Source organism: Aedes albopictus, chromosome 3 (assembly GCF_035046485.1).
Source record: "Aedes albopictus strain Foshan chromosome 3, AalbF5, whole genome shotgun sequence".
NCBI lineage: Eukaryota > Metazoa > Arthropoda > Insecta > Diptera > Culicidae > Aedes > Aedes albopictus.
In genome coordinates, this window is record NC_085138.1 from 99,514,232 (window position 1) to 99,541,974 (window position 27,743).

Here is a 27,743-nt window from a genome sequence, read left to right on the forward strand (position 1 = left end):
TCACTGGTATCCGAGATATGACAGCTCATCAATTAGTTGTCTAAAAAATAGTGTTTTTTTCGAAACGGTTCTAGCTTCGCGAAAGATCAACCAATCAAGCCCAAATTTGTACCAATGATTCACATATAAAAGGTTGACAAACAGTCAAAGTTTGAGAATTGTTGATTCACTCTATGAAAAGTTACAGCTTGTTGAACTTTCTTGTGAGAGAAAAAAAAGTCGCCTATCCCAAACATTTTGGTATTCAGCAATGATTTTTGGAAAATATCCTACAAGCACTTGTGATATCACATCAAAAACGTTATTTTTCAGATATTCATTATCATTATCATCAAAGTAACGCCTAAAAGTTCAGATCTGTCGAATTCCTGTGCTTATATTTGTCTGTCCAAAAATTCGCCTAGTCCAATCTGATTTAACTTCGACCAATTTCAAAATACAGTAACGTCAAAAATTTCAAATGCAAATAGTAAAAAAACTTTCTATATCATGTTTTTCAGAAAAGGGGTTCCGAATTTTCTGTTTTTTTTTTAATAAATTGCTTGAAGATTCATAGAACTTATCCAAAAACTGTAAATATCTTCGCGATTGCAATGCCAAATATTAAATTTGTAAATGGTTGGTCGAATTTCAAGACACATAAATATTAAATTAGAAAGATTGTTTAGAACCTGCGGTTTTCAGAATAATTCATGAAATCGAGATACAAATGGTCGATAGTAATGTTAGTAAAGTTTGAGACAGCATGAAGATCAGGACATTTACAGTAACAATTCTGGAAAAAACTTCAAAACTGTCCTTGAAATATTAACTTTGAATTACAAGCTATTGATAAAATAGAAAATCAAGCTAAATCATTAAAAGAACAACTAAAAAAAATCTGAAAAATAGGCATTGTTAGAACTCAATAAAATTAAAAATTTGGTAAAAATCTTCGAGGTTCATGAGGATATCACAAATAGCATTCGTTAAACCAAAGGCAGTAAAAAAAATTTGCGCGTTTTAAATAATAAGAGTTTTTTTGGCTTAAGAGTCTGCTGCGTACCCAAGAAATGTTCACAGCGCACCAGGATGCCGCAGCGCACAGTATGGGAAGTGCTGAGATAATCCTTAGAGGAAAATTTGGAGAAATGTCGGGAGGAATCTTTAACAGAAATCTCGGTGCAGTCCTACTTAGAACTTTGGAAAAATCCTTCGAAGGATTTCTGAAACAATATTTGGTGGGATTCTTAAAATAATCCATTGAAATATTTCCTAAAAATCTAAATGATAATTCTTGACAGAATTCCCAAGAGAGTTTTTGGAAAAGGTTCTGAACGAGATCAAATATAAATTATTGATTTTATTTTGGATGATTCTTTGAAGATATTCAGAAATAAAACTAACAGGATTTCCAAGATGAATCTATAAAAAAAATCCTGAGGTATTTGAAGAGTAACTTGATATCCTTAAAAAAAATAATGGTAAAATTGGAATCATTTTGGAATAATGTCCGAAAAGTTTTTTGGACTAATTATTGAAACTATCCTTGGAGAAAACCCTGGATGGGTCCTTTAGTAATTTTCTGAAGGAAGTCTGGATTTTTGAGAGGTTTTCGGGACGTCACCCTCTAATATTTTTTGGGAAATGTCTGAAACAAAGTCCGGGGGTGCTCTTCAAAAATAGCTTAGAATCCTTGTAGGAATTCTTGGATAATTCCTTACCGGAATTCCTGGAAGAATCACTGAATAAAATCCTGGGGAATTTTTCAAATCAATTCCAAAAAAAAAATGCTTACTGAAATCTTTCAGCTATTCTTTCGAAGTTTTCTCCAACATATTGTGATAATTTTTGTAATGTGACATATTCACTCCACAAAATGGAGCATACTGAAAGCAGTGGCTTAATCGTCTCAAGATCGGGGTAAGAAAAACAGTATTGTATTGATGAATTGGCTATTAGAATAAACATAAAGTTGATGAAAAAACGAGTGATGAGCCTGCTTTGATGTAGACCTTATCGATATTTACAGGTGTTGTTAAGGGATTATTTTGGAGTGCTTATAGCAGGTACTAGATATTTGGATTAAAGTCATAAATGAAAAGATTCTTTAAGTTATATTTCAAGCTTATGCAAGTGTTAAAGTGATTGATAATTGTTGATCACTAGTAAGCTATGACACTTTTGATGAAATTGGGAAAATATACATTGTGCAAATTCTAATTCAACGTTTTAACAATATTAACAGAAATCTCTAAAATTCCCACATGTTCAAATAAAATGTGAATCAGGAATTCCCAACGAGATTTAATCGCAATATGCTGATAAAACTCATCCAGAAGATATTCATATGAGTTATTTAATGACTCCCTGTTTTTTTTCCTATGATTTTCTCAATAACGATAAAAGCGTTGCTACTCAAATTCTCAAATGTTTCTTTTTGGTATACCTACAATGGAACATGTTCTACGTTTTGTTGCCTCGTGTTATATTACCTATATTATTTCTCTTTCAAAAACTTAGGTGAAATTTCATTTTAGCACTCTTTTTGAGTAATAGTTTGACTTCTACCTGAAAGTTTCTCAATTTTTGGCAGAAAGTGTGGCGAGTGTGTTGATTTGATACACACCAATCAAGCTAGTTTCCAGGTGATCACTATATTTCCGCCAGTAGGTGCACCAGATAGTGACGATGATAACTTCGAAAAGGTTCATCATTAGGTCCCTCGGCTACGGAGAAACACTGCGGGACGAGGATGAAGACGAGGAAAAGGACGACCGCTGGAACTTGAAGTGTCGGCGCCACACTACCACCGCTGCCAGCCATTGGCGACGACGACGGTGACATTTCAGGTGCAAAAGTTTTTACTCAAGAGACCAAATAAATTGCTGCTGTGTAGGAGGAGGAATAGCTAGCTTATGCGATGAAGTGTGCTGAAAGTCATCGTTCATTGTGTCGAATCTAGCGCGGAAGCGGGATGAGATTTCTGACTGATGATGGTGGAAGTTCTTTCTAATGCGTTGCGTTGGTTGGCGGGCAATCTGTGTTAGATAGGAGAAGACGTTGAACGGGGGAAGTGTGAGAAAAGGAGTGGTGTATCGAGACGCGGAGAAAAGTGAAATTGTGGCGCTTTTTATTCGGAGAAAACGGCGACACCATTTGCCAGGCACGCGGCAATGGGGTTCTTTGTTTTGATGACTTCTATTGTTTCCTGAACGAAGATGAGGGAACATGGGATGGGATACTTCATCTGCGGAAGTGAGTGTCTACCGGAAAGCGATAGGTATCTTTAATGATGGCAAGTAGAAGGAATGTCAGCAATGTGTACGCTTGTCATATAAATTCGTATTTTTAAGGTGACTCCCTGTATCACTCCCATTTCAGCACTTCTTTTTCGATTCTTATTTCTAACAATCATCGAGCGCAACAGTAGTGGTGTTGCCTTTTTACATTTGTTCTATAAACAAACAAACAAAAATAACACCTCTTTGTCTCGCTTTCACCAATGTAAACATTTCAAGATTATTAATCATTTAAAAGCAATTCAAGCAGTAGACTACTCTGTTTTGCTAAATAACAATGAAACATGTCTCAATATTACAAAAAACACCGAATTTTATGTGTAATAAGCTAAAAATGATCGAATACTCTTAGTATGCTCTTCCGCTGTTGATGTTTGCAAGCAGCAGCAGTGTTGGCGGACAGTGCGGAGGAGATTTCACAAATAAAAATTATTTGCTTTTATTACTATCATATGTGATTCAAAGTACAACAATAATCATTCGAAGACTAGTTTTCGATTTAACGACGTATAATCGATAAATTTGAGTTGACCATTTCTATGATTTTGATTGATTTTATTGATGAATTGGCCCGCAAGATCGACATCACTTCGTTCAATGATCGATGATTGTGCGCCGGACGGCACAGTCGCGTCGCGCTGCTGCCGTCGTCGTTGTACTGTGGTGGGTGGTAAACATTGCCATCGAACTCTTGGTGCGGTTGAGGCAAATTTGAATAATTTCCAAGTTTGAGTTAAAAAATTTCTTTGTGGTATAGATAGTTCGAAAGATAATTTTATTTGGAATAGTGTGTTCTATATTTCTTTTCAAAATATCTTGCGTGAAGTGGAGAATTTTAGAGAAAAGGTAAGCGTCGATTTTTTTACGTAAATGTATTAGTGCAGTACTGTGTAAAGTTGAATTTGGATGATGATTCTGAAGAAGCCATTTTGTGATGACACAAGAAAAGGCCTTAAGCCGCAGTGACATAGAGAACAATATTTCGTGGAATGATAACTGAAACACTATATGAATAACACCAAATTTTGTAAAATTTTGTCGAGCAGTGTAATAAATAATAAGCACAGACAAACAGACGTAACACTCTTCAAAACAGCTTGGCACATGCATTTAACGATCAATTCAAATTTCATTTGTTTTGCGCGATCGTTCCACCAGATGCACTAGTCGCAGACAGACGTTCAAGTTTGACTCAGCAGCTTGTGTAAAAAACATGCACAGGGAAAAAATTCTACTCAGTGACTGAGTTGGTCTTACTCAGAAATCGAAAAATCCTTTGTTTTCTTACTCAGTTTCCGTTAAAAGTGGGACAACCCATTGCCAATGGGTTGTCCCACTTTTAGCCGAAACTGAGTAAGAAAACAAAGGATTTTTCGATTTCTGAGTAAGGCCAACTCAGTCATTGAGTAGAAATTTTTCTCGGTGTGGCCGCCACAAATTGCCAAGTGGCAATCAGCGAACAGATGGCGTTAGCGACGTTCATATTGTGCCTGCAGAAAAAAAATTTGAAGCGACGTGTCGCTGGACTGCACACAAATCACCTGCGAAGTTCATGATATATTCATCCAGTGTAGTCTTGATTCAGAAAGTGACAAAACTTCTCAAAAATTTTGAAACAAATAAATGAATATTTTGCTATAAGTTGATACTTAACTATCACATATCCATTACTTAAGGTGACAAATGACAAAATTGAATTATAGAATAACTAAAATTGCGAAATTTTATTAAAAGTTTGGAATATCTTCGACATGGACCAAGACAACTTTATTGGCTAACACACCGTGATTGTTATTTACTTCTACGACGAATTTCCCACCCCCGACGACCCGTCCCGATTCTTATTGTATTTGGCCATGGCAAAGATCTAAGAAGAAGCTGATCACGATTTTTTGCCTATAATCACATTCCTGATGGACTCTTTGCCCCACCAAGGCCTTTGCAGGTCTATTCCGGATGATTTTGCACGAAATTAAGCACATTTTTGCGCAATCGAGACGTCGACGGTGACGATAGGAGGATCATGACTGTTGGGATGTCTGTTTGTCCGCCTCCGATGCCACAGCAGATTGCTCCTTGAACATATTGAATTGAATACGTCGTGTTGATGGCTTTGTTAAACTTAAATTTAATTAATATGCCTAAAAGAAATGTAAACCAACTTATCGAAAAAAAAAACATCCTTTCAGAATGAAATGGTAGAACGGTAGCCAGCTTCAACTGGAGGTAAACAATTATGGTTGGTGGCAAAACGTCAGGACTACAATGACAGTTCAATTGACGTCGCTGGAAATTGTCGCGTCGCTGGACTGTCCAGCGAATTGCAGGTTAGTGCTGCAGCGACAATATTCAATCGCTGCCTCACATGTGCGTTGCGACCAACAACTGTCACCACGATCGTCTTCCAGCCGGATGGCGGCAAAAGACCGCACATGTTGCACGCTAATAATGTTTCCACATAATTTGTACAGACTAAATGACTTTTATTTAATGTTTTAAATCTTTTGCACAAATTAGCGCAGGACTCTTGTAAAATATTTTACACATTATTACTTTTATTTTACATAGATTTGCTTGAATAAAACTGCATTTGGATGAACTTCACTCGCATTGGTAAATCTTTGTGAATGTGACGCAAATGTAGGAATGATTTTGACAGTGTTTGTTTTGATTTTATTTTTCGGTGGGTGGTGAATTGGGTGGTAAGTAAGCGGCTGGAAGCACGTGGTTTCTCAAACTGTCAACTGCACGCGACTGCACTGTGGCAATCGGTTGCCTAGGTGTCACTAGTGAAAATTTACATAGAAAATTTGAATAAATTTGTTCGAGCTAGAACGTCTGTCTGCGCACTAGTGCTCGATCGCTTTGACGTTTGCCAGTGTACACGTTGCTGAATGATGCAAACGAAAATAAGAGGCAATTTGTGTAGTAGTGTGCGTGTCAACAAAACGTCGAATCGAAATCCATCATGGCCGACAGTGTCGCGCGCGGTTCTACCAACAGTGTATTCATGAAAATGACACCGGGCAAAAGTTTTTCATGATTTTTTTTTCTGTTTGTGTTCAAGCAGCAAAAGTTTAGGTGTATGCCCCATCTCTATCAACTAAAGCAAAGTTTGGCATAATTTCTTACTTTTCCATGGATAGTTCAATGACAGTGTCTTGGGAAATCACGGAAATATTTTTTGGACTTGTATAAAAGTTTTAGATATATTTTCTTACTGACTAATAATATAGCAAAAAACACTCATCCTAGCGAATGGCAACTTGTCATGTCCTTATTATGCTTCATACTGGAAAATGAAACAGAAAACATCTCATTTATGATGTTCACACAAAATAATCAAAATTCACCACTGATCATTGAACATGTGATATTTTTTTCTCCAAACCACGCATGTCAAATAACGAATTCACCGGGTATTGATTTTTAATTTGCTTACAGAGCCATATGATTGCGGGTGCGTGTTCACGACTCGCTTGAGATAACAAAACAATTAATTAAGCATTAAGCAGCATCCAGCCGTGCACCGCTGCCACGCCACACTCATTGGAATGAACTTGCAGCCGCATTTAATGATATTTATTAAATTTCAGCGGACTGACCTCCACCCCGTCATTTAACCTTGTGGTGTAAATAAATACTGAAAGGTTACAAAAAATAATCCTTACTGGTTATTAAAGTTATGAAGTTTGACGAACACTTCACTGAGAGTAAAAAAAAGGAAACCAGACACCAACAACTGAGGAAACCTCAATTGGTTTAATTAAATTCATTGTTCCGACGAACTTGGTTGAATGCGTCAAAGTTTATGAGTGCTCTCTCTCGTGGTATGGTTTTATTTATGCTGACTGAATTAAATTATCTGTAAATGATACAGTTCCACTAACGACTTGCGGATGTTTTGTTTTTTCTCGTGTGAGTGCATTGACATGGTATGGTGAAATCGAATTACATAGTTCAACAGGTCCCAGAGTTCTATTTAATTATTTTGAATTTACTTTTAAGACTGTCTTTAAAAACTCCAGCGGAAATTACAGACACACACAGAAGACTTTTAGAGAACCACTGAAAATGTTACAGGTGAGATTCCTGATAAATCTTGCAAAAGGACTAAATTGCACTTAATATTTCTATTCTAAACAAACCATAATTGTAAATCTCTACGTGCATTAAATGATTTGCGCCTAAATTCTTCCTGGAATTCTTCCTGGAATCCCTCCTGAAATTCCTCCTGGAATTGCTCCAAGAATCCAGGAACCCTTCAGGACTTCTCCTGGAATACCTCGTGTATTTCCTTCAGGAATTCCTTCTGGGATTCCTGCTGGAATTCTTCATGGAATTCCTCCTGGTATTCTTCCTGGAATTCCTCTTATATTTCCTCCTGAAATTCCTCCTGAAATTCTTCCAGAAATTCCACCTGAACCCCTCAGGACTTCTCCTGGAATTCCTTGTGTATTTCCTTCTGGAATTTCTTTTGGGATTCCTTCTGGAATTCTTCCTGGAATTCCTCCTGGAATTCCTCTTGTATTTCATCCGGAATTCATCCTGGCATTCTTCCCACAATTCTTCCTAGAATTCCTCTCGGAATTCTTCCTGGAATTTCTCCTGGAATTCTTCCTAGAATTGCTGCTGAAATTCCTTCTGGAATTCATCCAGGAATTCCACCTGAAACTGCTCCAAGAATTCCACCTGGAATTGTTCCACGAATTCCTCCAGGAACCCCTCAGGACATCTCCTGGAATTCCTCGTGTATTTCCTCTAGGAATTTCTTTTGGGATTCCTCCGGGAATTCTTCATGGAGTTTCTTCTGGTATTCTTCTTGGAATTCCTCCTGGAAGTTCTTTTATATTTCCTCCAGAAATTCCTACTGGAGTTTCTCTTGGAATGGCTCCAGGAATTATTTCAGGACTTCCTCCTGGAATTCCTCGTGTATTTCCTTCTGGAATTTCTTCAGGGATTCCTTCTGGATTTTTTCCTGGAATTCTTCCTGGAATTGATCCCGGAATTCTTCCTGGAATTCTTCCCAGACTTTTTCCTGGAACTCTTCCCAGAATTGTTCCAGGAATTCCTCCAGGAACCCCTCAGGACTTCTTATGAATTCCTCGTGTATTTCCTCCAGGAATTCCTTCTGGTATTCCTCCTGGAATTTTCCATGGAATTCCTCCTGGTATTCATCCTGGAATTCCTCTTGTATTTGATTCTAAATTTCCTCCTGGAATGCCTTCTGTAATTCCTCCAGGAACTCCTTCTATATTTCCACCAGGAATTCTTCCTGGAATTATTCAAGGAATTCCTCCTGGAATTCCCCCAGGAATTCCTTCTGGAATTGCTCCTGAAATTTCTGATGTTATTCTTCCTGTAATTCCTCCAGGAATTCCACCTAAAATTGCTCCAAGAATTCCACCTCGAACTGCTTAAGGAATTCCTTCTGGAATTCTTCATGGAATTTCGCTTGGAATTGCTCCAGGAATTCCTTCAGGAAACCCCAGGACTTCTTTTGGAATTCCTCGTGTATTTTTTTTTCCAAGAATTCCTTCTGGAATTCCTCCTGGAATTCCTCGTGTATTTCCTCCTGGAATTCTTCCTGGAATTCATCCTGGCATTCTTCCAACAATTCTTCCTGGAATTCCTCCTAGAATTCTTCCTGGAATTTCTCCTAAAATTCCTTCTGGAATTCTTCCAGGAATTCCACCTGGAACTGCTCCAAGAATTCGACCTGGAATTGCTCCAGGAATTCCTCCAGGAACCCCTCAGGACTTCTCCTGGAATTCCTCCTGTATTTTCTCTAGGAATTCCTTTTGGGATTCCTCCTGGAATTCTTCATGGAATTCCTTCTAGTATTCTTCTTGGAACTCCTTCCTGGAATTCCTCTTATATATCCTCCAGAAATTCCTACTGGATTTTCTCTTGGAATTGCTCCAGGAATTCTTTCAGGACTTCTCCTGGAATTTTTCCTGGAATTCCTCCTGGAATTCTTCGTGTATTTCCTTATGGAATTTCTTCTGAGATTCCTTCTGGATTTTTTCCTGGAATTCTTCCTGGAAGTCTTCCTGGAAGTCTTCCTGGATGTTTTCCCAGAATTCTTCCTGGAATTCCTCCTGAAATTCGTCCGAGAATTTCTCCAGGAATTCCAAATGGAAATGCTCCAAGAATTCCACCTGAAATTATTCCAGGAATTCCTCTAGGAACCCCTCAGGACTTCTCATGGAATTCCTCGTGTATTTCCTCCGGGAATTCCTTCTGGTATTCCTCCTGGAATTTTCCATGAAATTCTTCCTGGTATTCATCCTGGAATTCCTCTTGTTTTTCATTCTAAATTTCCTCCTGGAATTCCTTCTATAATTCCTCCATGAATTCCTTCTATAATTCCTCGAGGAATTCTTCCTGGAATTATTCAAGAAATTCCTCCAGGAATTCCTCCAGAAATTTCTCTTGGAATTGCTCCTGAAATTCCTGATGTTATTCTTCCTGTAATTCCTCCAGAAATTCCACCTGGAATTGCTCCAAGAATTCCACCTGGAACTGCTCCAAGAACTCCTTCTGGAATTATTCCTGGATTTTCGCTTGAAATTGCTTCAGGAATTCCACCTGGAATAACTCCAGAAATTCCTTCAGGAAACCCTCAGGACTTCTTTTGGAATTCCTCGTGTATTTTTTTTTCCAAGAATTAATTATGGAAATCCTCCTGGAATTCCTCGTGTATTTCCTCCTGGAATTCTTCCTGGAATTCTTCCTGGAATCCCTCCTGGAATTCCTACTGAAATTCCTCTTGGAATCCCTCCAGGAATTCCACCTGAAATTGCTCCAAGGACTTCACCTGGAATTGTCCCAGGAATTCCTCCAGGAACCCCCCTTCTATAATTCTTCCAGGAATTCCTTCTGGAATTCCTCCTGGAATTTCGCTTGGAATTCTTCCTGTAATTGCCCCGAAAATTCCTCCTGTTATTCCTTCTGTAATTCCTCCAGGAATTCCACCTGGAATTGATCCCAGAATTCCACCTAAACCTTTATTCTGGAATTCCTCCTGGAATTTTGCTTGTAATTGCTCCAGGAATTCCACCTGGAATTGCTCCTAGAATTCCTTCAGGAACCCCTCAGGACTTCTCCTGGAACTTATCGTGTATATCCTCCAAGAATTCCTTCTTGGATTCCTCCTGGAATTCTTCCTGGAATTCCTCCTGGAATTCCTCGTGTATTTCCTCCTGGAATTCCTTCTGAAATTCCTCCTGGAAATCTTCCCAAAATTCTTCCCGGAATTTTTCCCGGAATTTTTCCCGGAATTCTTTCCGGAATTCTTTCTGGAACTCTTCCCAGAATTCTTCCCAGAATTCTTCCTGGTATTCCTCCTGGAATTCCTCCTGGAATTTCTCCTAGAATTCTTCCTGGAATTCCACCCGGAATAGCTACAAGAATTCTACCTGGAATTGTTTCAGGAATTCCTTCAGAAACCCTCTCTTCTATAATTCCTCCAGGAATTCTTACTGATATTCTTCCAGGAATTCCTCCTGGAATTCCTCCAGGACTTCGTGCTGCAATCGCTCCTGAAATTCCTCCTGTTATTCCTGCTGTAATTCCTCCAGTTATTCCACCAGAAATTGTTTCAAGAATTCCACCTGGAACTTCTCCAGGAATTCCTGCTGGAAATTCTCCTGGAATTTTGCTAGGAATTGCTCCAAGAATTCATTCAGGAACCCCTCCTAGAATTCTTCCTGAAATTCTTGCTAGAATTCCTCCTGGAATTCATCCTGGAATTGCTCAAGGAATTCCACCTGAAATTGCTCCACGAATTCCACCTGGAATTGCTCCAGGAATTTCACCTTTAATTGCTCCAGGAATTCCTTCATGAACCCCTCAGAACTTCTCCTGGAAATCCTCGTGTATCCTTTCTATAGTTCCTCCAGGAATTCCTTCTGGGACTCCTCCTGGAATTGCTCTTGGAATTCCTTCTATAATTCCTCCAGGATCCTTCTAGAATTGCTCCTGAAATTCCTCTTGGAATTCCTCCAGGAATTCCACCTTGAATTGCTCCAAGAATTCCACCTGGAACTTCTCCAGGAATTCCTTCTAGAATTCCTCCTGGATATTCGCCTGGGATTCCTCCTGGAATTAATCCGCGAATTCTTCCAGGAATTTCTCCTAGAATTCATCCTGGAATTCATCCTGGAATTGCTTCTGAAGTTCATCCTGGAATTGATCCTGAAGTTCCTCCTGCAATTGCTCCTGGAGTTCCTCCTGGAATTGCTCCAGTAATTAATCCTGGAACTACTCCAGGCGCTCCTACTGGAATTCTACTTTGAAATCCTCCTGGGATTGCCTTTGAAATTTCTTCTGAAATTACTCCTGAAATTTCTCCTAGAGTTTCTCAGGAAATACCTTATGGAATTGCCCCGTTTATTCTTCCTGGAGCTCCTCCTGGAACTTCTTCTGGGATACTACTTGAAATTCCTCCTGGAATTCCACCTGAAATTCTTTCTGAAATTCCACCTGAAATTCCTTCTCCTGGAATCCCCCCTGGAGTTGCTCCTGCAATTTCTCTTAGAATTGCTTTTGAAATTCCTCCTGAAATTGCTCACGGAATTTCTCCTGAAATGGCTACAAAAATCCTCCTGTTACTCCTATCGAATTTCCATCTGGGATTCTTTCTAGAATTCCTCCTGAAATTTATCTTGGTATCCCACCTGGGGTTTCTCCTGGAATTCCACCTGGAATTTCTCCTGGAATTCAACCTGGACTTTCTCTTGAAATTCCACCTGGAATTCTTCTTGAAATTCCTCCTAGAAATCCCCCAGGAATTCCTTCTAGAATTCCTCTTGGAATTCCTCCTAGAATTCCTCCTGGAATTGCACCTGAAATTCCTTCTGGAATATCTTCTGGAATTTCTCAAGGAATTCCTCCTAGAAATCCACCAGGAATTTCTCCTAGAGCTGCTCCTAAAATTCCTTCCCGAATTGCTCCTGAAATTTCTCCTCGAATTTTCCGTAGAATTGCTCAAGAAATTACTCTTGGAATTGCTCCAAGAATTTCTACTGAAACTCCTCCTGGAACATCTTTTGAAACTCCACTTGAAATTCCTTCTGGTATTCCTCCTGAAATTTCTCCTGGAATTCCACCGTAAATTTCTCCACCTGGAATTTCTTCTTGAATTTCTCCTGGAATTTTTCCTAGTTTCCCTTCTAGAATTCCTCGTGAAATTCTTCCTAGAATTCCTTCTGGGATTCCTCCTTGAATTGCTCCTGAAATTCATCCTGGAATTTCTCCTGAAATTCCTGATGGAACTTCTCCTGGAACTCCTCCTGGATGTCCTCAAGTAATTTCCTCCAGGAATTCCTCCTGAAATTGCTCCAGGAATATCTGCAGGAATTTCTCCAGGAATTCCTTCCAGGACTTTTCCAGGTATTCCTCGGTTAATTTCTCGTGTGATTCCTTCTGGAATTACTCCTGAAATTCCTGCTGGAGTTCCCTATGGAATTCTTCCTTGAATTTCTGCAGGAATTCCTTCAGGAATTTATCCAGGAGTTCCTCCATGAATTCATCTAGAAATTCCTCCTGAAACTGCTAGAGGAATTCATCCAGGAATTCAACCTGAAACTGCTCTAGGTATTACTCCGTTACTCCAGGAATTCCACCTGAAATTCCTCCAGGAATTCCACTTATAATTCCGTCAGGAATTCCTCCAGGAATTCCTTTTGGAATTGCTCCTGAAATTCATCCTAGAATTCCTTCTGTGATTCCTCTCGGAATTCCTCCCGAAATTCTTCCAGGAAGTCTTGCAGGAATATCTCCAGGAATTCCTCCAGGAATTTATCAAGGAATTTTTTCAGGAGTTCCTCCAGGAATTCATCCAGAAATTTATCCAGGAATTCGTCCGATAATTCATTCAGGAATTCCTTCAGTAATTCTTTCAGGAATTCATCCAGGGATTCCTCCAGGGATTCCTCCAGGAATTCACCCAGGAATTCCTTCCTTCCTTCAGGAATGCCACCTGGAATCCCTCACGGAATTTCACCTGTAGTTTCGTCAGGGATTCCTCCAGGAATTCTTCCTGGAATTGCTCCTAAAATTCCTCCTGGATTTCCTCCAGGAATTCCTTCTAGGTGTTACTATCGCACTATTTATTCCATACCAAACAATCGACCACCTCGCTCATCATCTCTCCCATCGAAACTGCTGATTGTTGTCGTATGTTCAGATAACACCAGTAGTCTGGAGTGCATTGCACAACGAACCTTAAAGCAAAAGTTTCTCCCATGCCATCAGCCAGCAGTTCCAAAGTCAGTGCCATAGAGAATGATAGAGAGAGGAAAGTCTTAATTATATTTGCCAAATGGATCGGAAAATCTTTTTCGATTCGGGCGGAAATTGTTTCCCTTTTTCTCGAACTTTATCTTACTCGTGCCTGATGTGCGGTGGTGCAGTGTGCCCTGCTGGACCGGGAAGACGAATTGGGGACGAGCGAGTTTCGTGTACAAACACATTCAGCCAGAATGTTGCCGAAAGAAAGGAAAACTTTTTCCGGTTTTGGGGCTTGTTTGCTCGAGTGCTCTTGTTGCGCCCGCAGTAGTTTAGGGATGCTGTTAACGAGCTTGATCGGGAGGGGGTGGATGGTTTGGGTGGAAAGGGGCAGTTTGTGATTGTTTTGCTGTAATTCTTGAGCCCTTTGGGGTGGAGTGTTTTGGGAGCAAGTAATTTCCAACAATTGTGCGTGCGCTCTGAGCCTTGGTCGTCTACTTTGGGTGAAGGACGACAGGTTCTTGTGAAGATTTCCCCGGTGACTGGTTGATGGTTGATTGTTTCGATGGTTGTAGGTCAGTATGATTTTCGCAGTTGGTGTTTGTATTTCAAGGATACGTTGATGCGGAATGTGATACAATTCGGTTTCCGGTCGGTCCAGGAACTTTCCGTAATGGAAATTTCCCTGACTTTCTTGAGCATTGAGTATATTAAGCCTGCTACACAATGCAAGTGATCATTGGCAGAGAAAGCTTGCAGTGAACAACTGGCGAAGTGCTCATGTAAGTCTATAAACATTAAATCTGTGCTGATGTTTGCCACTGAAATCTGGGGTGTATCACCGAACGACTCGACATATTTACCAAAAGATGTTAGTTGTATATAATTCATGCTCCAATTCCTAGTTGAATTCCCACAGGAATTCCTGAATGAACTCCTGGAGGAATTTCTATTTAATTTCTTGGAGGAACTCGGCGCTTAAGCCTAGGCTTGTTAGCCAGGACACATGGTCCAAATGCCTGTGCCCCATCCCGGAAGCAAAAAGGCCCATGGAGTGACAAATTTCTTAGCTATGTCACTCCCAACATTGGTGTTAAAAAATCACTTACACTCACATCAACACATCTACATGATCAACTCAAATACACTTGCACAATCTGAATCTTGCCGCATCACTCGCTTATAGTGAATCCCCAATCAACCCGTTCCCAATATCCAACTCCTTGACACCTATGGGGGTGTCGGTGAGTCGCTGACCTCTTGTAAAGTTGGTGTCATATCATCACATCCTTTCCTATCCTCGTAACGGAGAAGATGGGCGTGACCGGCAATGGAAGTTCTCATGTCTTTTTTACTTCAACCTCTGATTGGATAGCTGTTCCTTCCCAAATAGCATTCCATTAGCAATTAGAATAGAAGTATTAAAGTTTTAACATGACAACTTTCAGTATGCAATCTACGAATTACTCCGTTACAACGCAACGCAACGCAAAATCGAAATGCCGCTTTTTCATTTGGTTCAGCCGCAAGCGCGTCGTCCTCGTCGTCGTCGTCGTCGTCGTCTATTTCACAGTGCTCATCTTCGTACGGGGCAGTTCAGTGTGTTTTGGAGGCAAAGTCGAAATGCTGGAGTGTGCGGTGGACGCGTCGTGGATCGAGTCGGTTCCGAATTTTTCGCTTCCCGTCGGCGCTAGTTCCCAATACACTTAAAGTTGATAATACATATTTTCTTTCATTTTTTGCATTTACACAAAAGAGTGAAAAGTGTTGGTTCAGGCTCGCCGGTCGAGAAAAATCCAGGCGCCGACAAGTGAGTCGCGTTCAGTGTATTTCTGTGTGGAATAGACTAAAGGTTTCTGCTCCCTAGTGGAGTGGAGACGCGCGATAGAATTTTCTTTTTGGCTAGTTTTTGCGTCGAAAAGTGGTCGGTTGTTAACGGCGGTTTGTGTATATTGATCCATTGTCAAATCATATCACCAACCATAGGTGACTCCCGGACTGACAATGTACCTTACCCTACTAACAAAAGAAAATCCTTCCTGAGATAAACGTGGAGATGCAGCGATTCGCGGTCTTTATAACAACGTTTGTCTTACTAACATTCCTTCCCATCCTCGATGACCGTAAGGACGTGGCCGGCGCCGTTATTGACCCTATTAAAGTTGGGAGCTCTCGACCTGTGCACATTGAGAATAGTAAGCTAGTCCTAAGCCCTATTCATTGGTTCCTTGTGCAATTTCAATTGCTCTGGTCAATCACGGAGTAGCAACTACGAATTGTGCGGTCATCTATGCTCATGCTCATGCTCATGCTCATGCTCAATTTCTTGGAGGAACTCCAGGAGGAATTCTTGGAGGAATTCCTGGAGGAATTCCTGGAGGAAATTCTGGAGAAATAGCTGATGAAGTCCTGGAGAAATTCTTGGTGGAATTCCTGGGGGAGTTCCTGGAGGAATACCCGGAGAAAGTCCTGGAGAAATTCTGGAGGAATTCCTCTTTGAATTTCTCCTGAAATTCCTCCTGAAATTCCTCCTGGAATTCCTCCTGGAATTCCTCCAGGAATGCATCCTGGAATCTCTCAAGGAATTGCTTCAGAATTGCTCCTGAAATATCTCCTGGACATGCTCAAGGAATACCATCTGGATCTCCTCCTGAAATTCCTCCTGAAATTCCTCCTGGAACTCCTTCTGGAATTCCTCTTGGAATTCCTTCTGGAATTTCTCCTGGAATTCAACCTGGAACTCTTTCAGGAATTCTTCCAGGAATTCATCCAGAAATTCCTCCAAGAATTCATCCAGAAATCCCTCTAAGAATTCCTCTAGGAATTCCTCTAGGTATTCCTCTAGGAATTCCTCCAGGTATTCCTCCAGGAATTCCTCCAGGAATTCCTCCAGGATTATCCTCTCGGAATTCCTGCAGGAATTCATCCTGACATTGTTCCAGAAACTCCTTCCTTCTTCCAGATACTCCACCTGGAATTCCCCTAGGAATTCCTTAAGGAAATTCCTTCTGGAATTCCTCTGGAGGAATTCCTGGAGGAATCCTGGAGGAATTCCTGGAGAAATTCCTGGAGAAATTCGTGGAGGAATTCTTGGAGGACGCTGTGGTATAAACTTATTTTAATCCAAATAAGAATCGATATTTAAGAACACGTATTGCAAAATTGTCGTGAATTGTGTCGCAATTAGGAGTACTCTACTACACAACGCATCTGGTGATTAAATTATTAAATCAATCAAACTGAATACATATTAAAGATAAAAAATCTGCATCCAAAGCAAATTAAAATGTAGGCTTTCCAGAAAAAAAGCTCATAATCGAATAACTAAATTAGAACTCCCAACCGTGAAACCACTGCACAATACAATAATTGATTGGTATTGTTATTTCCAGCCCACCAGCAGGGCAAACGGATCAATTGATCCAGGGGTTCCGCAGGACATTGATTCACTTGCAACTTTTAATTGCCACTGATTAGTTAGCTCCGTCCGTCCGGGCTGTTGTTGTCGACTGACAGATTGAAAACAGTAACCAACCCACTACTGAGATAGTACTCTCACCCACCATCCTACCTCTCACCTGTTGTTGCGGTGAATTGTTAAATGTGTTTAAATTAATTTCGCTTTATCGGTGATAATGTCGGCTTAAGCGGGGAAATTTACCAGAAGCAAATTTTGAAATATACCCTCCCGGATCTGTAGTGGGGGCGGGCGACCGACGGGCTGTGCTTTCGGATTGGTAGCAAACGTAATCGACCAAAAATGGGGTGTATACAAGGAGGAGCAACTGTGTGAAATTGGTGGTCAATATTTGGGAGAATGCTAGTTGTTACGTTCATTGTACACTACCTTTCAATCGGTAGACGGTGGCACAATAAAGACTAGGAATTTTGTGCGAATCAGATCCCATTGAGATCCATTAGCCTCTGCCCAGCAACTCCTATTTCTTCCTCCGCGTTGCATCGTCCGAGTTGCGAGGAACCTAAGGGAAGATCGGACGACTAACCCCGGTGGGAACTTTGGTCGTTGGTGTGTGGTATTGGATAAGCATTGTTGTTCGACTAGCCTTCCAATGAACGCTGGTAGCACATGGTCTGCCAAATGCTCCACAGTTGGCTGACGGGGAAGTGGAGGGGGAGTAGGATTGTTTCTGTAAACCTGTGAGTCTGTTCTCCAGGAGGAGCGGCTCACAATAGCGTCTGATCCCCATTTTAGGGGGCAGCTGATCAACATCTGAATGCCAGGGAAGGACTCTAAGCTCTATTGTTCACTACGGTCTTCCGGGAAGGAGCAGGTTGGTGTCCGCCCCTACAAGCCAGTCGTAAAAAAGCATTGTAACGGAAAATCTGCAACAGAATAATACGAACCAAGACCAACGGCAACGATCCCAGCGAACCAAAGGGATATGTGAAACTCGGTACATGGAACTGCCAATCTCTCAACTTGATTGGAAGCACCCGCATACTTGCCGATCTACTGAAGGACCGCGGGTTCGGCATCGTAGCGCTGCAGGAGGTGTGTTGGACAGGATCCATGGTGCGAACGTTTAGAGGTAATCATACCTTTTATCAGAGCTGCGGCAACACACGCGAGCTGGGAACAGCTTTCATCGTGATGGGTGATATGCAGAGGCGCGTGATCGGTTGGTGGCCGATCTACGAAAGAATGTGCAGTAGTACGGGACAAACATCAAATTCTCGCTCCAGTCGACTTTTTTGATTCCATTTAGGTCCCATATGAACTGTACAAAATTTCAGCGCAATCGGTGAAACTATAATTTAGCGCAAGCGGTTCAAAGTTTTCATAGGATTTACTATGGGAAAAGTTACACTTTCAGATAAAAAATCCCAGAGGTCGCCCCTTGCCTCCTCAATTCAAATCGATCAACGCTTCCTGTAGGAAAATCATTTATGAAACTTTCATTCGAAGACCGCAAAACGATTGGATGCTTGTGGGAAATGTTATTGATTTATTACCGATTAGTGATCCAACGAACGGCTTTTTGTTTTGTTTTATTAGCAGCACTGTAGCTACTGCCTTGGCTGCTGCTGTTTCTGGGGGTGGTGATGTCTCCCGCCACCCAATGCAACAACGGCAGCAGCAGTGCTGCTGATAAAACAAAAGAAAAAGCCGTTCGTTGGATCACTAATCGGTAATAAATCAATAACATTTTCCACAAGCATCCAATCGTTTTGCGGTCTTCGAATGAAAGTTTCATAAATGATTTTCCTACAGGAAGCGTTGATCGATTTGAATTAAGGAGACAAAGGGCAACCTCTGGGATTTTTTGTTTGATAGTGTAACTTTTCCATAGTAAATCCTATGAAAACATTGAACCGCTTGCGCTAAATAAAAGTTTCACCGATTGCGCTGAAATTTTGTACAGTTTATATGGGACCTAAATGGAATCAAAAAAGTCGACTGGAGCGAGGATTTATATTTTCCATACAAGCGTGTCCCATACTAATGTGCAGGTAGAGGATCAAGGGCCGATTCTTCAACTTCAGCATAATAAATGTGCACAGCCCACACTCCGGAAGCACTGATGATGCCAAGGACGCATTTTACGCGCAGCTCGAACGCGAGTACGATCGCTGCCCAAGCCACGACGTCAAGATCATCATAGGAGATTTGAACGCTCAGGTAGGCCAGAAGGAGGAATTCAGACCGATGATTGGTAAGTTCAGTGCCCACCAGCAAACGAACGAAAACGGCCTACGACTCATTGATTTCGCCGCCTCCAAAAATATGGCCATACGTAGCACCTTTTTTCCAACACAGCCTCCTTCATCGTTACACCTCGAGATCACCACAGCAGACGGAATCTCAAATCGACCACATTCTGATTGGGGGTCGTACACAAATTACGTCACTCTTTTAGGGGGGAGGGGGGGTTTTGCAAAACGTGGCAACCCATATAAATATTTTTAAGGTCCCATACAAAAAGTGTGACATAGAGGGGAGGGGGGGTTGAAAATGGTCGATTTTTGCGTGACATAATTTGTGTATCACCCCTTGGCGGACGGCACTTCTCCGACATTATCGATGTCAGGACCTATCGTGGCGCAAACATCGACTCCGATCACTATCTGGTGATGGTCAAACTGCGCCCAAAACTCTCCGTCATCAACAATGTACGATACCGGCGACCGCCACGGTACAACCTAGAGCGTCTGAAACTAACGGATGTCGCCTCAGCATTCGCGCAGAATCTCGAGGCCGCGTTGCCAGACGAGAGCGAGCTCGATGAGGCCCCTCTAGAGGACTGCTGGAGTACAGTGAAAGCAGCCATCAACGACGCAGCCGAGAGCACCATCGGGTACGTGGAACGGAATCGTCAGTACGAATGGTTCGACGAAGAGTGCAGAACGGTTTTGGAGGAGAAGAACGCAGTGAGGGCGGTAATGCTGCAGCAAGGGACTCGACAGAACGTGGAACGTTATAAACAGAAGCGGAAACAGCAGGCTCGCCTCTTTCGGGAGAAAAAGCGCCGCCTGGAAGAAACGGAGTGTGAAGAAATGGAACTGCTGTGCCGTTCCCAAGAAACTCGATAGTTCTATCAGAAGCTCAACGCATACCGCAACGGCTTCGTACCGTGAGCCGAAATGTGCAGGGATAAAGACGGAGGCCTCTTGACGGACGGACGTGAGGTAATCGAAAGGTGGAAGCAGCACTTCGATCTGCACCTGAACGGCGTGGAGAACGTAGGCACGGGAGCCCACGGCAGCGGAGGAAACGACGATGTCAGTGCAGCGGAGGACGGAAATGAACCAACTCCCACGCTGAGGGAAGTTAAGAATGCCATTCACCAGCTCAAAAGCCACAAATCAGTTGAAGGATGGTATCGCAGCCGAACTCATCAAGATGGGCCCAGAAAAGTTGGCCACCTGTCTGCATCGGCTAATAGTCAGGATCTGGGAAACCGAACAGCTACCGGAGGAGTGGAAGGAAGGGGTAATCTGCCCCAAATTGCTATCCCAGATCATCTTCCGTCGTCTGTCACCTAAAATGAATGAGTTTGTGGGAAGTTATCAAGCCGGCTTCATCGACGGCCGGTCGACAACGGACCAGATCTTTACCGTACGGCAAATCCTCCAGAAATGCCGTGAATACCAGGTCTAAACACATCGCCTGTTCATCGACTTCAAAGCGGCATACGACAGCATCGACCGCGCAGAGCTATGAAGAATAATGGACGAAAACGGCTTTCCTGGAAAGCTGACTAGACTGATTAAAGCAACGATGGACGGTGTTCAAAACTGCGTAAGGGTTTCGGGTAAACTATCCAGTTTATTCGAATCTCGCCGGGAACTGCGACAAGGTGATGGACTCTCATGCCTACTCTTCAATATCGCTCTGGAAGGTGTGATGCGACGAGCCGGGCTCAACAGCCGGGGAACGATTTTCACAAAATCCGGTCAATGTGTGTGCTTTGCGGATGACATGGACATTTTTGCCAGAACATTTGGAACGGTGGTAGAGCTGTACACCCGCCTGAAACGCGAAGCAGCAAAGGTCGGACTGCTGGTAGGCGGAACCGAACATGACCGCATCCGTCTGGGTAGTAATGTTCAATAGACGGGGATACCTTCGAGGTGGTCCGTCTACCTCGGATCCTTACTGACGGCTGACAACAACATGAGTCGTCAAATTCGAAGGCGCATCATCAGCGGATAGCTCATGGCGGCGCAGTCTCAACAACGAAATCAAGCAAGTCGACAGAAATTTGACCTGGCCACAGGTCAAGGCGATGACTGACAATCGCCCAGGATGGACATCTTTCAATTCGGCCCTCTGCAACACCGTGGGTGCCCAAGACTGAAAGTAGTATGTACATAAGTATCATCAGCGGAATTCGGGCCTACTACGGGCTCCAGAAGAAGCTGTGATCTAAAAAGATTCACCCATGCACCATGTAAAAACGCTAATAAGACCGGTGGTTCTCTACGGACACGAGACATGGACGATGCTCGAGGAGGACCTGTAAGCACTCGGAGTTTTCGAGCGACGCGTGCTAAGGATGATCTTCGGCGGCTTGCAAATGAATGTCGTTTGTATCGCAGCTGAACTCATCAAGAGTAACCCAGGAAAGTTGGCCACCTGTCTGCGCCCTTTGATAGTCAGAATCTTAGAAACCGAACTGCTACCGGAATAGTAGAAGGAAGTGAGTGTGGTGTGGCTGTGGATGGCCAAAGACGCAACCGCTTCAAAAGGGGTTTCAGGGGCATTTTATTTGATAGTGTTGAGGGCGTTTCAAAATCCCATCGGACTTTTGTAATGCACTTGAAACCCTCCGCAATCCCCCAACACGCCATCGTAACGCCTCTGAAACTCATCCAAAATTCTCTGAGCCTTCTGGAATACCTCCGAAATTCCCTTAAACCCCTTCAGACCCCATGTGACGCACCTAAGACACTCAGACACCCCAGAAAACGCCTTAAATCCACCGAAAATGCTCTGAAACTTCCAGAAATATCTATGAAATCCTCTTAAACCCCCCTGAAACGCCTTTGAGATCCCCTGAAATTTCTAAAGCCTTTTGCGAGGATCCTGGAACGCTATGGTAGGGCTCATTAAAAAAAGCTCTCCGGGATATAATTTCCCAAGTGGAAATCGAAATAAGTTATCTGTGCAAAAATGAGCGTTTTCGTTTGATATTTAGGGGTGGCACAAAGAGTTTAGTGGATTTTTCGCTAGAGCAAACCTTCAAATATCATTTCAAATTGAACTTTCAAACATAAGATTTCTAAACTAGATCGGTCATTTTAGAACCTTATAGACCAAATTTGACCTCAGAACTGCTATATTTCTACTGGTTTCCAAGATATTTGAAAAAAAAAATGATTTTTTTTGTATCCAACCCAAAAAAACACACTAATGTATTTTTTTTTTTTGAACATCTTCTAACCCGGTAAAAATATCGCAATTTTGAGGTCAAATTTGGCCCATAAGATTGTAGAATCACCGATTTAGTCTAGAAATCTTATGTTTGAAAGTTAATTTTGAAATATTTTTAGAATGATTGCTCTAGCAAAAATTCCACTTCAACCTTTTGCGCCACCCCTAATTATCGACCGAAATTGCTCATTTCGCACAGCTAACTTATTTCGACCAGTAGATCACTTTCCACTTGGGAAATCATAACCTGGAGAGATTCCATAAAATTAGCCCCACTCTATTAGAATCCCCTTAAATGTCCCTTAGATCTCTTGCATAGGCGCCAACTTAGGGGGGGCAAGCACAGTTTTGCCCCCCCAATATTTGACGATTTTTCGATTTTCCCATACAAAAAATCAGAAAAACCCGACTTTGCCCCCCCAATAATTTGACCAAGTTGGCGCGTCTGATCTCTTGATATTTATCCTCTGAAATCACTTGGGACCCCCATAAAACGCTCCTGTAACCTTCCTTTGCTCTATCCCATTGGCGGAACCACCATTTTCTGTTTTCTTACTCACTCTCCACACGAGGAAGAGAAAGATGGAAGCGGAGGCAGTTTGCTTCCTCTTTCATTCCACTCTTTCTCGTGTATGCTTAAAAAACCGAGTAAGAAGAAAAAAAGCTATCTTCTCGAATAAAAAATACATTAGAAAAACCGAATGTTGGAAATTATAACAGTACTATTTAGAACCATATTTTTACAATAGACACCACTGTAAAAATAAAAATACAAAAACAATTATATGTAATGTAGACATAATACAGTGAATTGTAAATACGAACTTTGCAATATATTATACAGGTACCTATTAAGTATTAAGTATCGTAACAATAAAAAACCCCAGATTAATCCACCTAGTGGTGATAGTGCCTTTCTCGTCGAATGTGTACTTATGAACTTTTCGTCGACGTTAGCCAAAATGTTCCTGAATCCTGAAAACACTTCATATAGTAAAGCAACAATTTTAACAAAGCCACCATCGATTTTCGAAACTTATTGATGATATATATTCCGATGTTATGTTCAACAGCAAAACAGAGCTGAAAAATATCAGACCTCTCAGTTCACTGCTAGACCACCTTAACCCTAGTCGTGTATTGGAGTCATTATGACCCCATTACATCCACTACGGCAGCGAGGCGAGCGTCAACTAATGCTTCAAGAAGGTTAACTTTATTCACAATCACAGATCACTTTGTGATCTTCGCCAATGTTTATTTCAGCACACTTTAGGCTATATTTTATTATCATTGGTAACATGATTCATGTAAAATTTGACCTTCCTACGAGAAAAATGCAGAAAATGTGAATTTTCCATTCAAATTTCAATCGTAATGAGAAGAGTGAGGGCTCAACCAGCCGCACCCAAATTGGGAGCAGTAATTTTAGAACGGCGGCGCAGGTTTATGTTGCGCAAAAGTCACTGTGACTTATTTCTAGCAAGTAAGTGTTTATTTGTTAGAAGTAAGTCACAGTGACTTCTGCGCAACAAAAACCTGCGCCGCCGTGACTCTTCGGTGACAAGTGTGTTACTTGGGGAATGTGTTGATGCGAGAAAATTATATTTTTTTCATAAAACGTTGATCCATCCTTCTATACATTTACACTGCAGGAATCTGAAATGGTGTGATTTGAAGAGATCGCTTTGGTCACGATTTTGTTCTCTTGCATATATGAAGACTTTGACCATTTCTTCACTTATAATCATACCCAACGTTTACATGCTGTCAAAAAAGCCACAATTTGATTTATCGCCTTGTCATTTATTTTGTTCACCTTTATAATTCCGCTATTTGATGTGCAGCTTGCATGAGTTTTGTTAAATTTTACGTTTGACCACTTCCGCGGGACGCCGAAAACCGATTCCGGTTTTCTCAAATATGGTCTGAGACTATGTTGTTGTCAACTATTCATCGGGTTATCTGAAAAGCCGAAAATTGATGTGATCTGAGGCTATTTTCTTGCTAACCGTTCGGCAATTTTTTGCAAAAGCAGCGATTTTATATATCGCATGCATGATTTTGGTTCACTTCTATTAAAACACCCGCAACCGATTCCGAAATATTATTACAAGTTCTAGATGTGGCCTGAGACTATTTTCTTGTTGACCGTTCATCAGATTATCGAAAACGCCGCTATGGTTTAGTTCCCTTCTATATTTTACCACTTCCGACGGGTTACTCGTCTTGTCACCAGTTCTGGAACACTACCGGTTCTCCCAAATATGGTCTGAGATTATTTGTTGATTAACCGTTTATCTTGTTACTGAATAAGTCATTGATATGTCGCATGTATTGGTTCTCTTTACATTTGACCATTTCTGGCGGGACACCCGTAATCGGTTCCGTAACACACTGATATGGCTTGCGTCTATTTTCTTGCAACTGATCATCATGTTACATAAAAAGCCCTGATTTGAGCTATCGTATGCATGGGTTTGGTGATACTGCCGGCCCGGAACCGGCTGGGGAACACTACTGATGGTCGCTTAAATAGTCTGAGCCTATTTGCTTGCTAAAGTTGATTAGGTTATCAAAAAAGCCATGGGTTTTGTTCAATTTCATATTTAGCCGCTTTCGGAGGGAAACCCGGAACTTGTTTCGGTACTACTGACAGTCCATAATGTGGTCTTAGCCTACTTCCTCAATAACCGGTCATCAAGTTGTCGAAAAAGCCGTGATTTGATGTGCCGCATGCAAAAAATTTGTCAAAATTTATATACGACCACTTCCGGCGGAACACCCGGAACCGGTTCAGATATGGTCTGAGACTATTTTCTTGCTAACTGCTCATCAGGTTATCGAAAATGCCGCAGTTTGATGTGTCGCATGCATGGATTTGGTTCACTTTTATATTTGGCCACTTCCGGCGGGACACCCGGAAGCGGTTCCGGAACACTACCGGTTCAGATATGGTCTGAGACTGTTTTCTTGCTAACTGTTCATCAGGTTATCTAAAATGCCGTAGTTTGATGTGCCGCATGTATGGGTTTGTTACACTTGTATGTATGGCCCCTTCCAAGGGTACTGGTCCGGAACACGTAAATGGCCATAACTCCGGAACGGCTGGACCGATCCGAACCATTTTCAATAGGAAACAATGGGACCAGATTCCGCGTCGAATGAACCGTCGGTCATTAAAATCGGTTGAGGTTTACTGCCAAAAAGTGATGTGAGTTTTTTTGTACACACACATGCACACACACACACACACACACACACACACACACACACACACACACACACACACACACACAGACATCACCTCAATTCGTCGAGCTGAGTTGATTGGTATATGTGACTTGACCCTCCGGACCTTCTATCAAAAAGTCGTTTTTGGAGTGAACATATAGCCTTTCCAGTACACTTAGTGTACGAGAAAGGCCAAAATATATTTTTGGAAACCATACATTCTATTGTAAATCAATTGTTTAAAATACTGATACGTGGGTTTCAATATACCTTACATTGTATGGTACATGTATGGTTTCAAACAATAAAGTACTGTGAATATATTGTTTTGCCTTTCTCGTACACCAAGGTGTACCGAAAGGCTATATGTTCACTCCAAAAACGAAAATTTGATAGAGCCTCCGGAGGGGTCAAGTCTTATATACCAATCGACTCAGCTCGACGAATTGAGGTGATGTCTGTGTGTGTGTATGTGTGTGTGTGTGTGTGTGTATGTGTGTGTACAAAAAAAACTCACATCACTTTTTGGCAGTAAACCTAAACCGATTTTATTGACCGACGGTTCATTCGACGCGGAATCTGGTCCCATTGTTTCCTATTGAAAATGGTTCAGATCGGTCCAGCCGTTCCGGAGATATGGCCATTTAGGTGTTCCGGACCGGTACCCCAAGAAGGGGCCAGATATGAAAACGCTACAAACCCATCCATGCGGCACATCAAACTACGGCATTTTCGATAACTTGATGAATGGTAAGCAGAAAAATAGTCTCAGACCATATCTGAACCGGTAGTGTCCCGGAACCGGTTCCGGGTGTCCCGCCGGAAGTGACCAAACATAAAAGTGAACTAAACCCATGCTGTTTGTATTTTCTTCTGTTCGGGCGTGGCAAATGTGGGACGCGACCTAGGATGGAGGAGTGAAGCCACGAACCGAGTGTGACGAGAAATTCAGTATTGTAATGAGGACATAATACTAAATAAATAGAATAAAATTTAACCTTGAAATTCGGCTAGTCACTGCACTGTGCACCACAGGACTTCTACCAGGGTAGCTGGGAGGTGAATAAAATTCAATCGTTCGCGCAAACTTAATGACATTCAGCGAATTATGGCAAAACAAAGCACAGCCGTCCGGTACCTACAATCCTTTGCTGGAAAAAGCGGAGCTGAGGGAGAAAAAATGTGTAGAACAATGTTTCATTCGGCGGATTACGGTTGGTGGACGAGAGGTCGAGAAGGCAGCTTACCCATATATTGACACCGATTTCGGGATGTTTTATCATTTACAGTCTCCCAGTCAGTGGCCAGTAGCCAACAGCCACGGTGCGATCCGATTGGAGTTTGGCGCTCGTTCGCTCGCTACAAATTAATGGGATTTCATAAATCGCAAAATAATGCGTTTTAGCGCTAATGGGGTTTAGCACAAATATTACTTTGACGTATGTATAATGGGACGGAAGGCTTAATGGAATGCTGCGAAATGGGAAATCCCGTTGGGATGGTAGAGGAGCTAATTTATCACAGAGGGGTCTATTCGATGGATGGTCATGTACCTGTTGGGAAAGGATTTGCATAATAACTGATAAGAGTTTTTATGGGACACGAAACAATTTGTTAAAAATTGGCAAATTCAACTTTTGCATTGCCGCTTGTTTATGAGTTGAAATCTACCATGATTTTTTTATGAATTTTGCACGAAATGATATCAAGCAACATTTTTTCTTATCATCTTCTTCCAGGTCGCCCGCCACCTACCGTCAACTGGTGGTACAACAACGAAATCGTGAACCACTCGTCGACGATCCTGTCGGAACGGCGCGTTCGCAACACGCTGATCCTGAACCGGCTGGAGCGGAAGCACCTGAAAGCCATCTTCACCTGTCAGGCGTCGAACAACAACGTCACGAATCCCATCAGTGCCTCGATTCACCTGGACATGAACCGTAAGTTGACGGAAATTTTCAATTATTGATGTCCTTTACAACTGATGATGGCTTATCCGACAAATGCTGCTATTTTCTTAAATTGAAGGTGTGTCAGAAGGAGTGCGGGCGGGGTGAAAGCTTCCAATTACGCTCGGTAATGACGTTTCTTTTAAT

The 27,743-nt window shown here is 41.8% G+C and overlaps 1 protein-coding gene across 1 annotated transcript in view; it reads left to right on the top strand.

Moving 5' to 3' along the window:
* LOC109410943 (V-set and immunoglobulin domain-containing protein 1) overlaps positions 1-27,743 on the top strand; it is a 162,377-nt gene that overhangs the window by 114,495 nt on the left and 20,139 nt on the right. The window contains exon 5 of the mRNA XM_062857397.1: positions 27,384-27,587. Coding sequence (XP_062713381.1) covers positions 27,384-27,587 — 204 coding nt within the window. The remainder of the gene's footprint in view (positions 1-27,383; positions 27,588-27,743) is intronic.